The 13,045-nt window shown below is 42.7% G+C and overlaps 1 protein-coding gene across 1 annotated transcript in view; it reads left to right on the top strand.

Moving 5' to 3' along the window:
• Nucleotides 1–2,124: 2,124 nt before the first annotated feature.
• The window catches only part of galntl6 (polypeptide N-acetylgalactosaminyltransferase like 6), a 255,001-nt gene continuing 244,080 nt past the window's right edge, over nt 2,125–13,045 (top strand). The window contains exons 1-2 of the mRNA XM_053622119.1: nt 2,125–2,250; nt 2,644–2,888. Coding sequence (XP_053478094.1) covers nt 2,754–2,888 — 135 coding nt within the window. The 5' untranslated portion in view covers nt 2,125–2,250; nt 2,644–2,753. The remainder of the gene's footprint in view (nt 2,251–2,643; nt 2,889–13,045) is intronic.

Genomic DNA, 13,045 nt, shown 5'->3' on the forward strand with positions numbered 1-13,045 from the left:
ACAAGTAATATTAGAAGTTGCACATGTAAACTAAAAAGTACTTAAAGAGAAGTAACTACAAGTAAATAAATTCAATAAATGTTCTTTACATTTAAAAAAAAAAAAAAGCTCATTTTTGTGCTACTGACCATGTTATGATATTTTTTGTGTATATTTCAGCACTTTTCTTGGAGAGAATATGATGAAAGATTTAGAAAGTTTTGGCGCTGTCCATGGTGCTGACAGAAACTGCTCTCTCTCTCTCTCTCTCTCTCTCACACACACACACACACACACACACCCCTCTTGTGATTGAATGTACCCTGTCAAGTGCGGTAGTGTACGTTTCTAAGCTACATGGCATCTCATCATGTCTTAATTTACCCAGAATCCCACTTGCGTTCGGCTTTACAGCATTCGCTTCAAGGTTGAGCTGAAATGGTGTAGAGCAGAGGTACTCTAAGTTGGTGCAATGACAGAGTCCTTATAGAGAATATATAAATAAATAAATATATATGTCAGTGCACGCCCTCATGATCACAGCAATCTGACTGTTCAGATATTACGCACATAAGGAATAAAACACTTGGGGGTGAGCAGTTATAGGAAAATAATCCATGTTACAAAGAGCTGACACTGGAGACTCCTTCCATAAATATTCACAACATCAGTGATTATGTTTTTCTTTTTATATTATGTCAATCCTCTGCTATAAAAAGTCTCTGTGAATGATTTGTTACCATAAAAATGATTAGCCAGAATTCCTGCCACAGCTGCTGTTATGGAAAATTAAGTCTATGAGTCAGTTTAATTATTGGAACAATGGGACCTTTTTACAGAATCCAGAGCAGTTACACCATATTAAAAATATATTTGAAAAAAAAAAGACATTATTTGAGTGGTTTTTTAGGTTAAAATGAAGGTTAAGATTAAATGATGTTTGAAACAACTTGATCGTGACGTAGACCACTGTATACGATGATTTTAATATTGGATTCCTTTGAGGACAATGAGTATAACGGATTATATTTTAATAAAAAGTAAACATTAGCCTATATGTACTGAATATACAATCAGAATCCCCGATGATAAATTTCACTTCACGTGCGTGTTTTGGCATTTTATTTTTGGACTTTTTTTGTTCAATGGATGGGATCACTGCCCCCCCTGTTGGTGGCCATGGAAAATCAAGGAAATGAAAGTATTTTAATAGTTTCTGACTTGCTGAAAGAACATTCCGTTAATAAACTTATTAGAACAGATATCCCCCCCCCACACACACATGCACCTTCAGTAAATACACCAAGTGAGCACACTCAGGAAGGAACTGAATCGTATAAATAATGTGTATAAGAAAGCATGAAGCAGAAGGAAGTGATCAGTCTGAAATCTGAAATCATTCCAAAAAAAGAAAGAAAGAAAGAAAGAAAGAAAGAAAAAATGTGGGTTTAAGAGATTGTGCGCGCGTGCGTGGCGCGTTGAGTGCGCGCGCGCGTGAGCATGCCAGTGCATGGATGTAAGCGCGCGCTCTGGAATCACTTCGTTTTCAATCTGCGTAATATATAAATAATATAAATATATGTATATTAAAAAAAATAAACAAAAAACAAAAAAACAAAACAAAGAAAAACTAAAAACCGCGAGGAAATGAACATGTGATCTAGGCACCTCACGAGCGGTGCGTCCCCCCTCACGCGCGGTATAACGGCGAGTCTCGCGCACTCTCTCTCTCTCTTTCTCTCTCCCACAACACAACAACCTGCACTCCAGGGTCGGAGAGGAATCGCCCGCGTGGTTGGGAATGTTTTCATACGCATGCACATGCTGAATAACGGATTTATCAGACGGGAGCTCGTGCGAAGGAAAAAAAGGCGGACAGAGAGAGAGAGAGAGAGAGAGAGCGACAATAATAATAATAATAATAATAACGGAGACCTGTACCGAAAACGTTGCTCGCTCTCCCTCTCTCACGCACACACACGCACACACACGCACACACCGCGCGCCCGCGCAAAATCCTTCAAGAGATGAGCGCGAGGCTTTTTTTGAATCCTTGCGCGAGCGCGTCGCTGTCGGCGCAATCCGACGGCCGTTGGGGAATTTAAACTGTAACGGAAAAAAAAATCCGTTTTTTTTTTCTTTTTAAACATACATGTATATATTTGACTATTGTTTTTCTTAAGCTTGGCGACCATAAAACACACAGAAGGACTACGGAGAAACGCTGTGTGTGTGTGTGTGTGTGTGTCATCATGAAAATACGCCTCTACAGTAAGTCATTATTAAATGAATTTCTTATATTTTTGTAGCGTCAGCGTCTTTTAGGTAGTCTAAGCGTTAAGATAAACAACAACAACAACAATTCATTATGTTATGAATATTTTGGTCCTAACGCTATATTTAAAGTGGCAGAGAATGACTAAGCTAAGGTCCTAAATTATTATTATTATTATTATTTTTAAATCCGGTCTAAACTGTATGAGTATGTGTAAACAGGTCTTTGTGTGCGCGTGAGGTGTATAGTGTGTGGTAACATACTATTCTAACATACTAGGTTACTTAGTGTAGTGTGTGGTTTGGAACTTGTGTGCTGTTTATACACTGATTCCTTTTCAGCCAGCTATGTGTGTGTGTGTGTGTGTGTGTGTGTGTGTGGTGTTTCAGGTGAAAGTTTGCCCTCACCTGCCGAACAAGCAGCTTGTTGTGACTCCTCAGAGCTTATTTTTGTCCCCTATCTGAACTGATATAAAGAACTGGAACCGGAAGTTTTCACGATGAAGAGGAGGCAGAAGCGCGTGCTGCAGATGGCGTTTTTATTCACCCTGGCTCTCATTTTCTTGCCAAACGTGGGTCTGTGGTCGCTGTATAGAGAGAAACACCTGATGAAGGCGCACGATGGAGACGTGCAGGTAAGTCGGCGTCAACTTCCGGTGTACGCGTCTGTGTAAGCACGTGCAATGGACCAACAATAATAAACTAATAGACAGTCCTTTCATCCAGTTTGAGTCTGGATCACTGTGATCTACTTCCGTTTTGACGTATGGAAGGAAAACTCCTTCAATGTGTCCCTAGAGTGTATTCCTGCGAGAAGTCAGAGATCATGCGCCGCGCTGACGTCACATGGTGACTTTGTTCATGCTAGTGCAGGTAGAATGGAAGAAAACAATTTCAGTGATAACAATCTGGTACCGTTTTTTTCAGCGGAGTTCAACATCAGTTAACGTAAAATCCAGTGTAGAAATAGTAGAGATGTTGGTGCATGTGCTGGGCTCAAAATCCCAGAATGCAATGCAACTGTACAATGCAGAGTTGCACGTTCTCCTCGTGCTGCATGGGTTTCCTCCGGGTACTCCGGTTTCCTCCCCCAGTCCAAAGACATGTATGGTAGGCTGATTGGCGTGTCTAAAGTGTCCGTAGTGTATGAATGGGTGTGTGAGTGTGTGTGTGATTGTATCCTGCGATGGATTGGCACCCTGTCCAGGGTGTACCCCGCCTTGTGCCCCATGCTCCCTGGGATAGGCTCCAGGTTCCCCATGACCCTGTAGGATAAGCGGTATAGAAAATAGATGGATGGATGAATTATACGTCGTTCAGGGTCTATATACAGTAGATACGTCCTCAAAAGACGTAACGCAACGTTTCGTAGGAAATGTAGGTTGAGGATACTTATCTTTAGCGTCTATTCTTACAGCGTTATTCATCCAACACCTAATCACCTTTTCATCTAACACCATTATTGTTACCAGTTCTTCGTAATAAAATTCTCATGAGCTCGAGTTTGTCTCATCAGCTCCTGGCAAAGATGTCTCTTTTTCTTTTCTTTTCTTTTTTTTTTTTATTGCTCACCGAGTTGCCACCTCTTAATTAGCTTCCTGATATGACACACAGCCAAATCGGGAACACGACTACCTTTGTCGTGAGCATTTTTTCGATGCTAAAATGGAATTTAAAGTCGACGTTTGCATTCCTGAGTCAACACGTGATTCACGTGCTTCCTCAGGGACACGTGAAGCCAATCGAACTGCCGCTCACGGGGCATCGAGACACACTCGGAGGAAAGCGCTATCCGCTCTCTTCTACATACACGAGCTCACAGATGCCCATGATTGGCTAGTGTCGCTGCGATTGATAGAGGAGAAAGAGCGTAAGCCCCGCCCACTCTGAGAGCACAGACGATTCTTGCTCTCTTGGATTCCCCTGGCTACGGACGGCTATGCAGTCCCTCCAGGATTCCGCGAAATCAAGCGAACGCCGCGATATTCGGAGGAGCTTGCCAATTTAAAACGAAAATTTCCGCAGATTTTATAATCGGACAATATTCCGTATGCAAAATAGGACCTGTCATTCACTGCATTACATCACCCAAAGTCATATCCATGCACTTTTCTTCGGGACTGTTACGGACCACCTAATGCTTAGTTCACCGTTACGTTGTGTGTATATTAAAATCTTATAGAACGTAAAGAAATCACCGAGAAGGTATACTCCACCATATCACAACATAGTATCACACGGTGTGTCTTAATTCCCGGAAAGTTCCAGCATGCCGTATGACTTGCTCTCTGCTCACCGTGGTGTTTGGCGATTCGTAGAAGTTTGTTCCGTATTTCGTCGCCATGTGACACAGTGCTGATGCTCTCGGGAGGAATACCGAGTCTGTTAATCGCGTCTTGTGATCGAATTTTTTTCCTCATTCGTTCTCTCACGGGTTCCGTGTCGCTTCGTCCTGAGGCGACGCCGCACAAGGCCAGTCGCTCCGGTCCAGACGATTTCCGTGAGCAGAAGCTGGATGTTGACAGCGACAGAAATATCAGAGGCTCTTGTACAGGGATTTGTCCTTTCTGCGTCTGCTTGTGTTCGGCGCCTTTCCTAAGACGAATCAGACGGATCCGACACGCTCGCCCGGGCAGAAATCTAATGCAATTAGAGGCAGTTTGACAGGTAGGCCTTTCTGCTATTAGCCCTTTACCCTGCTTTTATTCTCTGGCTGGAACATTCAAAAGGGCTTCATAACCCTCAGAGCCACGACGTTAATGGTGTTCTCTGAATGTGAAATGTCCTGTACTGACTGTAATGAAGTCAGACAGCAATCTATTAAATCTCCAACAGTTTTTAATTTACGAGAATACTACTGTATCTGAAGGAAAGTATATGAAAGGTGGAGGAAAGAACGGAGCATCTGAGATCAGACTCAGTCCCTCTTGTATCACACGTTTCCTGCTTCAAGAAGAACTGGAGGTTTCAGGAAGAAAAATCCCTTCCTTTTATTGTGGCTCTGTAAAGAAAATTGACAGCTTAGCTATCGCCGCTGTTCCAATAAGCCCTGGAGAACACCAGTGACTAACTCCCTCTGTGTTTACCCTCCTTTGTTGGCCAGGAGCAATTACTTGTGATTGGATCAGTAGAATCCTGTTTCATTGATACTGGGTGAAGCTTAGCTGCATAGCAATCCTGAGGAAATGCCAGATGTCGAGAGATTCGAACCCTTCCTCTAGAGCTCCTAAGAAGTGACTATAATTCTTTGTCGTTTCCCCCTCTCTGCTTTGCTCCGTTTTTCTTATTTTGCAAGCATTGCACAGACCCGTCTCTGACGGTTCACTCGTGTATCGCACAGTGCTGCGGTTGCACACAATGCCTCCGTTATGAGATGGACAGCGTTGATAACCACGCGCCGACACCGATAACCTTTTCTCGATGTTTTAACGAGGACTGAAATCAGCAGGAGGAAAGGCGATAGAGTTTTACACAGAGCCGGACTACACACTCATCCCGTCTGAGGAAGTCAACAGCCAGGTCTGGCTTTTACTGCCAGATAGCGTGATGATAACGAGAGCGTAACCGAAAGGAGGAGGAGGAGGAGGAGGAGGACCAGAAACAGTGCTGCACAGCCTCATGCATTTTCAGCCGGCTCTCCTCAGATCCTGTGTTAATCCACCCGTGGTTACGTCAGGCCAGATAAATGAGGAACGCTTTTGTCACTTTCCATTTGCATGCATAGTGACAAGAGGAATAGAGATGGAGTAATTGCAATTCCCCTCGGTGTCAAAGCAGAGAAAAGCGTTATGGTAATGGACAAGTCGAACCGACACTGGGGGTGATTTTGGGATGATTTGAATAGAGCACGCACACACACACACACACACACACACACACACATGCATGCTCAAAGAGACCAAATCCCACATCGAGGCCGAGTAACGTATTGTGCAGCAAGAGTTTGGATGAAATTATAGAGTGGAAAAAATGAAGTCGTGTCGTCCCTGTCACAAGAAATTCCGTCTTTCCTCACCAAGAGTTCCATCTCACTGTGACACTGCGGTAGTCTTCAGTAATGGACTGCTGGCTATGGGCATTTTAACAGTAACCGTATTATCCTCTGGAAGAACGAGTTCACGCACAATTTCCATTTTTTGCTTAATGTGCGTTCACCTGTGCAGACCACGCGTGCAGTCCGAATGACACAGGAATATCATTTTAATGATGCGGGGTAAAAGGGAACGACGAGACTTCTTCATCAGCGATGTGTAGAAACAAGCTCGGATTTGAACGAGGTATGAAATCAGCCTTAGGTGCATGGAACTTCCTTATTTACATATTACATTTAGATTTATGGTATTTGGTAGACGTCCTTATCCAGAGCGACTTACATTTATTTCATTCATACATCTGAGCAATTGAGGGTTAAGGGCCTTGCTCAAGGGCCCGACATTGACAGTGCTGGGGTTTGAACTCATGACCTTACGAGCAGTAGACCAACACCTTAACTGCCGAGCTACCGCCGAGCTGAGCTATAGACCACATATAGCCATAGGTCAAAAGTATGTGGACACCTGCCCATCACACCCATATGTGGTTCTTCTCCAAACTGTTTCCACAAAGATAAAGCACACAACTGTATAGAATGTCTTTGTACACTGTAGCATTATATACAATTTCCCTACAATGGAACTAAGAGTTCCAGCATGACGATGCCCCTGTACATAAAGCGAGCTCCATGAAGATAGGATATGACATGGTCGGAGTGGAAGAACTCGAGTGTCCTGCACAGAGCGCTGACGACAACCCATCCGGTGTCACCCAGATGAGGACGGGTTCCCTTTCGAGTCCGGTTCCTCTCAAGGTTTCTTCCTCATATCGTCTCAGGGAGTTTTTCCTCGCCACCCCTCGCTCATTAAGGATAAATTCATACATTTAAAATCAACATCCTGAATATATTTATTTCCGTAAATCCGCTTTGGGACAATGTCCATTGGTAAAAAAAACGCTATCCAAATAAATCTGAACTGAATTGAATTGAATCGAAATCCCCACAGCCACGCTCCAAAATCTAGTGCAAAGCCTTCCCAGAAGAGTGGAGGTCGCTATAACAGAGGTCTGGAATGGAATGTTCGACAAGCGCATACGAGCGTTACGGTCGGGTGTCCACAAACTTTTGGTCACACATCGTGCCGTTTTTTAAATTTTATTTTAAACGACATCCCGAGCTTCCAGGTGTTGAGATGCCTCATAGGTTCTGCGTGGTTCTCGCTGGAAGAAATCGTTTGTGGAGATCTGCGCAAACGTGCTGTAACTGGAAATAAACAATTCCTTCATAAAAAAAAATAGAAAAAAAAACAAAACCCCCTCTGAATATTTCTGCCATGCTTTAGTGTTAATTAGAAATTATGGAATAACCACAAGCATGTTATTATAGAGCACCGAGCCAGCCAGGAGGATTTTGCAGATCCTCTCACGTCTGTGCTTAAATTTACACGCCCTCCGACCACACGTGAGTTTGATCACGTAAAGATGAAATTGATGAATGACATTTTTATTATTATTATTATTTTTGCATTCCCTTGTCATTTCCTTTCACTGCGCAGCACACTGTTGCTCCGGCAAATGAACAGGCCACATGGAGTTACTGAACTAAATATCTAATTGAGCCGTACAGGGATGGAATCACATGCTGGAACCTAATGGAGCAGATTCATTTTTCCATCTGTTCGCTTAATTCATCAGCATAAGGCTGTTTTGCGGTAATTGTGCTTTTTCTCACGAACGGTACTAAAAATGATAATTATATTTCTTTATTACGAACGATTTTTATTTTTTATTTTTGGCTTCGCGCTCTATTCACATTCGATATTTTACCACGTGCAGACGTGTGCTGTAGATTTAATCGTGCGCAGAGCATCATCAGCACGTAGCGCAAACCCGACTCGACCGCAGCAACAGCAGCAGCAGCAGCAGCAGCATCACCCTGAATCTCTCCAGAGAGAAACAGTTTAAGCCTGATTACTTCGATTCGCCTCGTGAGGCGATAAGAAACACCATCTCCCAGATTAAACAGCATTACATACGGGGTGTGTGTTATGAAGCAGTGTACGGTGATATAAAAGCACTTCATCACCACCTCATGAAACAATGAGAGATGGACCTATTGAGGCTCGTGAGCTCCATTAAGCTAATAACTGTACTACAGGAGATGGAAAACCTCTTAAGGACCCTTATTGTTCAATCACTCCTGCATTTTAAGAAAGAGGTTTGACCCAAAGTGTCGTGCATGTACACGTTAGCGCGATCTTTTTAACCGTCAGCGTTTTATTTTAAAGCAGCTGTCCGATCCTCGTTGTTTATCCTGAACTATATGCATCGAAACACAGGGGTAAATTTATAGCGGCTTTGACTGACTCCTCCACCCAGGTGATTGTTATTCAAGGAGAGCGGGCCCTCTTTTGTTTTATGGCTCCTCTCCTCATCGAGTGCAGATTTATGGCATTAAAATCCACCGCGCAAGGTGATATTTGTCATCGGCATAACATAACAGCAGTAAAACGAGACAGTAGGTTTAACTCCGACCGAGACTCCGAGTTTCACGCCCGTAGGACGGCGAGTCATGACTTTATTATCGGCGTTTGGTGCGTAACGATCAATCACGATGATCTCAGGGCTATTTGTTTGCGGTTAATAGTGCTGAACAGGAAGTGTTTATGATCTTTGTACCGACTCACAATGTTTCATTAATAATTAGAACCATTGCGTTGAGTCATGGGGCTGGGAAACAGCGATGGACCTGGATGGCAGGTAAGGGAAATGCAGTGAAATGCAGTTCACGGTGAAGTCAGAGAAGAAAGTATATTCGATGGAAGAGAATATACCGAACTTGGTGGTTTGCTCTGATAATAATATGAAGTCATGGAGTGACGATCAGTTTTAATAGTACTTTGAATATCTTAAAGGAACGGTGTTGGATTTGCTTTGAAATGCCATATTGTGGCATTGTAATAAAATAAATCACGTTCTTCATACATTTTATTATGAAACATTAGATAGATGGATGGATGGATGGACTTTATTGATCCCTATGGGGAATTCTGGGATTTCATCTCTGGGATCAGGTGATCAATTGGAATTAGGGGGAAAAGATGAAACGGTTATTAACGAACCTTTTCGTCTCAGTTAGCCTTCTACCGTGCGGTCCGTACGGGATTTGGCAGATCGTTGCTGCGTCTTTGTTCAAAATCTGCGCCGTCTGTTGTGTTTTTTTTTTTTTTGGCGGAAAACTACTCGACTCAGCACGGTCTTTCACGGTGATGCTCGTTAGTAAATGAGCCCTTTTAGCTGTACTCACGTGCGACCCACGTGAACCGGAGACGGCTTCGTGAACCGAACACGAGCTGCGGAGATGTCACGTGACGCGTCTCGGGCCGAATCCGCGGTGAATTTTGAAAAATCGCGAGCGCCTCCGAATAATTTCGAGTTCGCTTGTGGATCTCGCGTTAATTCCTGCGATCGCAAAATCATGAAGGGACCGAGTGTGCACTCCGCACGCTGCGTCTGATTAGCTGTGATTTTAATACGGCGGGAACCACGGCCCGTGCCCTTTAGCCTTTTTCAGATGTAATTGTTCACCGGCAAGCTCTTCCCTCTGCATTCAATCGATCGCCAGGGCCTGTTGGTTTTCTTTCTCCGAACTAATCACATCACCCTTTGTTTATCCTCCACCTCATAACTGAATTGAGATCGATTGAGAGCATGTCTCATACCGTCTCAGTCGTAACCCTTAGACTATGAATCAAACATGAAGGAAGACGCTGGAAGATTCGAATTAGAATTGCAGATCACGCCTTGCGCTTGGAAATGGTATAAATTCTATGCATAAAAAGTTCTTATGCTATTCCTTTTTTTTTCCCCTTTCTTTTTATCTCTTATTTTCTCTGTGAATATAAAGCCAGTCTGAAAGCTCAATTAAAGCAACAATCTCTGAAACGTTCTTGACAGTAATTAGAACGAGCTTTCTAATTGTCACCACTCATGTCTTTTACCTTAATTGGAGACCTATCTGCAGACGGAGGTATTAAATTTGCTTAATGTAGAACGTGGAGTATTAGCTGTTTTACTGATCTGTGAAAGCAGAGCTCGGTATACCTCGGGCTTCCTGTTTGACTAGCATCTTTCTTCTTTCCGCCCCTGTAACACATTCAGTATATTCATTCCCGTTTTAAAATGAACTCTGCATCTCCGTTCTTTTACTCCATGTGGGTCAATGGGAAGAAAAAAACAAAAAAAAAAGCCCTCATTCAGTGCATGAAGCTATCACGGCGCATTAAAAGTCCCTAGTGTTATTAGCATATTTGCGAGTCGTTTTTAAAGAGAGTGATCGGGCTTAATTAAATCCCAGCAGAACGCATCTGAATCCTTAATGGACAGAAAAAGAAAAAGGAAACCTGAGCCGAGTTTTCTCAGTTTGTGTTCGGTGTGTGAACTGAAAGAAAGAAGTAGATTAAATATTTATGAGAGGACTCAGCACCACAAGACGGATCAGCTGACTGACCTGGGAACAGTGAAAAGGCAATATTCCTGCCGCACGCACGTTATTCCCTATGGGCAGAATAATTTTTTTAAAGAATCACCTGGGCTGTGTGTTTGTGTGCCAGCGGGTATAGAACGAGGAGGTGTGAGGAAACAAGTTCTAGCTCTGAAAAGTGCAGTCAGTGGATAGATTAGAGTGTGTGTGTGTGTGTGTGTGTGTGTGTGTTTCCTTATCTCTGATAGCCCATGTCTCAGTCTCGGTATGAGTTGCTGCTTGGCCGCTTGCCTCCTCTCATTCCTAACAGCTTTGGCCCGAGGACTGCACTCTGTCACACTTCATGCACTTTGCCTATTTGATGTTAGCCATCACACACACACTGCTTCTGAGAGCTCCTTCCAGGACCTGCATCAATCCCTTAAAACAAAAAAGAAAAATTAAAGGCTTTTTTTTTTTTTAAAAAAATGAGATTTTTATGATTACGCTTCAGTACGAGGATGATTTACTCACTGGCTTTAATTCGGCTTGTTATTTCGGTTAAATCAAAACGAAACACGAAGAAAACGAGACCAGGCGTAACGAGCGAGACAGCAGGGTATAGCATATAGCAGAAAGAAATGCCACCAAAGCAGATTTACGAGTGGTTCTGACATGGCGGACGCTCCCGCTGTTTGGCGGGGTCATTAGAAGACGAGCTCTTCCGCGTTCCAGTTTTTTTTTATGGCGTCTTGGCCGCTCATGCAGCTGATACTAATTACACATGACTGTAAAGATTAATGGAGGACCTCGGCCCGACGCGTCTGCCAAATTTACCTTTATTTGACCTGACTGATGGATAGGAAGCTGCTTTAAAGATTTTTTTTTTTTAACAATTTGACAGATCTCTTGGGTCAGTGAAGATAAAATCTGATTAGCCATTTAGATTCAGCTTTCTGAGTTCATATTGCACGTTTATAATATGCATATATGCGCAGTTTAGATATATTTGATTTTAGCCATGAATTTCACCTTTGTTTATATATTTATATATATATATATATGTATATATATATGAAATATTCATCTTTCTGACCACAATATTGAAAAGAAAATGACTCTGATTTACAGGCGTTTATTTCCCCTTTGTATTTCCGAGTGAATTTATTCCTCCCTCATGACTAATGTCACTTATTTTTACCTTTTGAGAGCGATTCGACTCACCCTGACCCCAAAGTCCTCTATAGAGACTCATTAAATTGTGCGCGAGTGCAAAACTCTGACTCAAAGCTGTAATGAAAGAGTGCCATATTTCAGTCTTATTAACACCATTTGCATGCTAATTGTCAAATCGGATGGTAATTGCAGGATGAACATTTTTAATGTCTTCTTGAAGCACCGTATCCACTCTCCCACAGTCGCAGGGAGTTGTGATGGAGTTTTAATTACTGCATTAAGAGTTAGATTGGATTTGAATCCTATTTGTTAACAGAGTGGTAACCACAGTACCACAGCTACATCTGTCTGGACTTCTTTCCATGAAGGGTTTGGAAGAATGTTCTGGTCCCGCGATTCCTGTAAGTCGCGGTGTGCAATACAGTATATAGTAAAGATGCTCCACAGATTGGGTTCACGGATTTCTACATCATTATTTTCGTATAACAGTACGGTCTGGAGTGTGTTATTCCTCGTATATCGCAGCGTTTTGCCAACGATTCTACCGTTCATTAACGAACGAAACGTCGCACAGTGGAACGGTTTGGTGCGAGATTTAACGTTGTGGAACGTCTGAGAGACAAGGTTGTTCCTTTTCTCACTTACGTTATAGCTGTGATAGACAGTCATTCCCTCACCAGCCTCTACTTCACTCTCTCTCTCTCTCTCTCTCTCTCTCTCTCTCTCTCATAAAGTGCTTACAACTGAGACACCTTTCGTAAAAGTTCAATAAACGTCTCCTTCACCCCAACGACAATTATAAGCTGTACGTTGTTAAATAACGTTTATTAGTATCAGATTACCAGGAGGGTCTGCCGTACAAATCCCCGTGTATGAGCTGTTACCATAGAAGCAATGACGTATCAGAACGAGCGCATTAATATCAGGGATGGGCGATACGGACTTAAAACTATATCACGATATTTTCTGGTATTTATCGCGATAACGATATCACCGACGATATAAACACAGTACCGTGCGCCACTGTTTTACAAGTCATAGCTGTGATCTTGAGAGCCTCAGAAACATAAACATTGATCTAAAACTAAAACTGATTTTCTGTAAACAAACCAGTTCCAGATC

This window comes from Ictalurus furcatus, chromosome 3 (genome assembly GCF_023375685.1).
Source record: "Ictalurus furcatus strain D&B chromosome 3, Billie_1.0, whole genome shotgun sequence".
Lineage (NCBI taxonomy): Eukaryota > Metazoa > Chordata > Actinopteri > Siluriformes > Ictaluridae > Ictalurus > Ictalurus furcatus.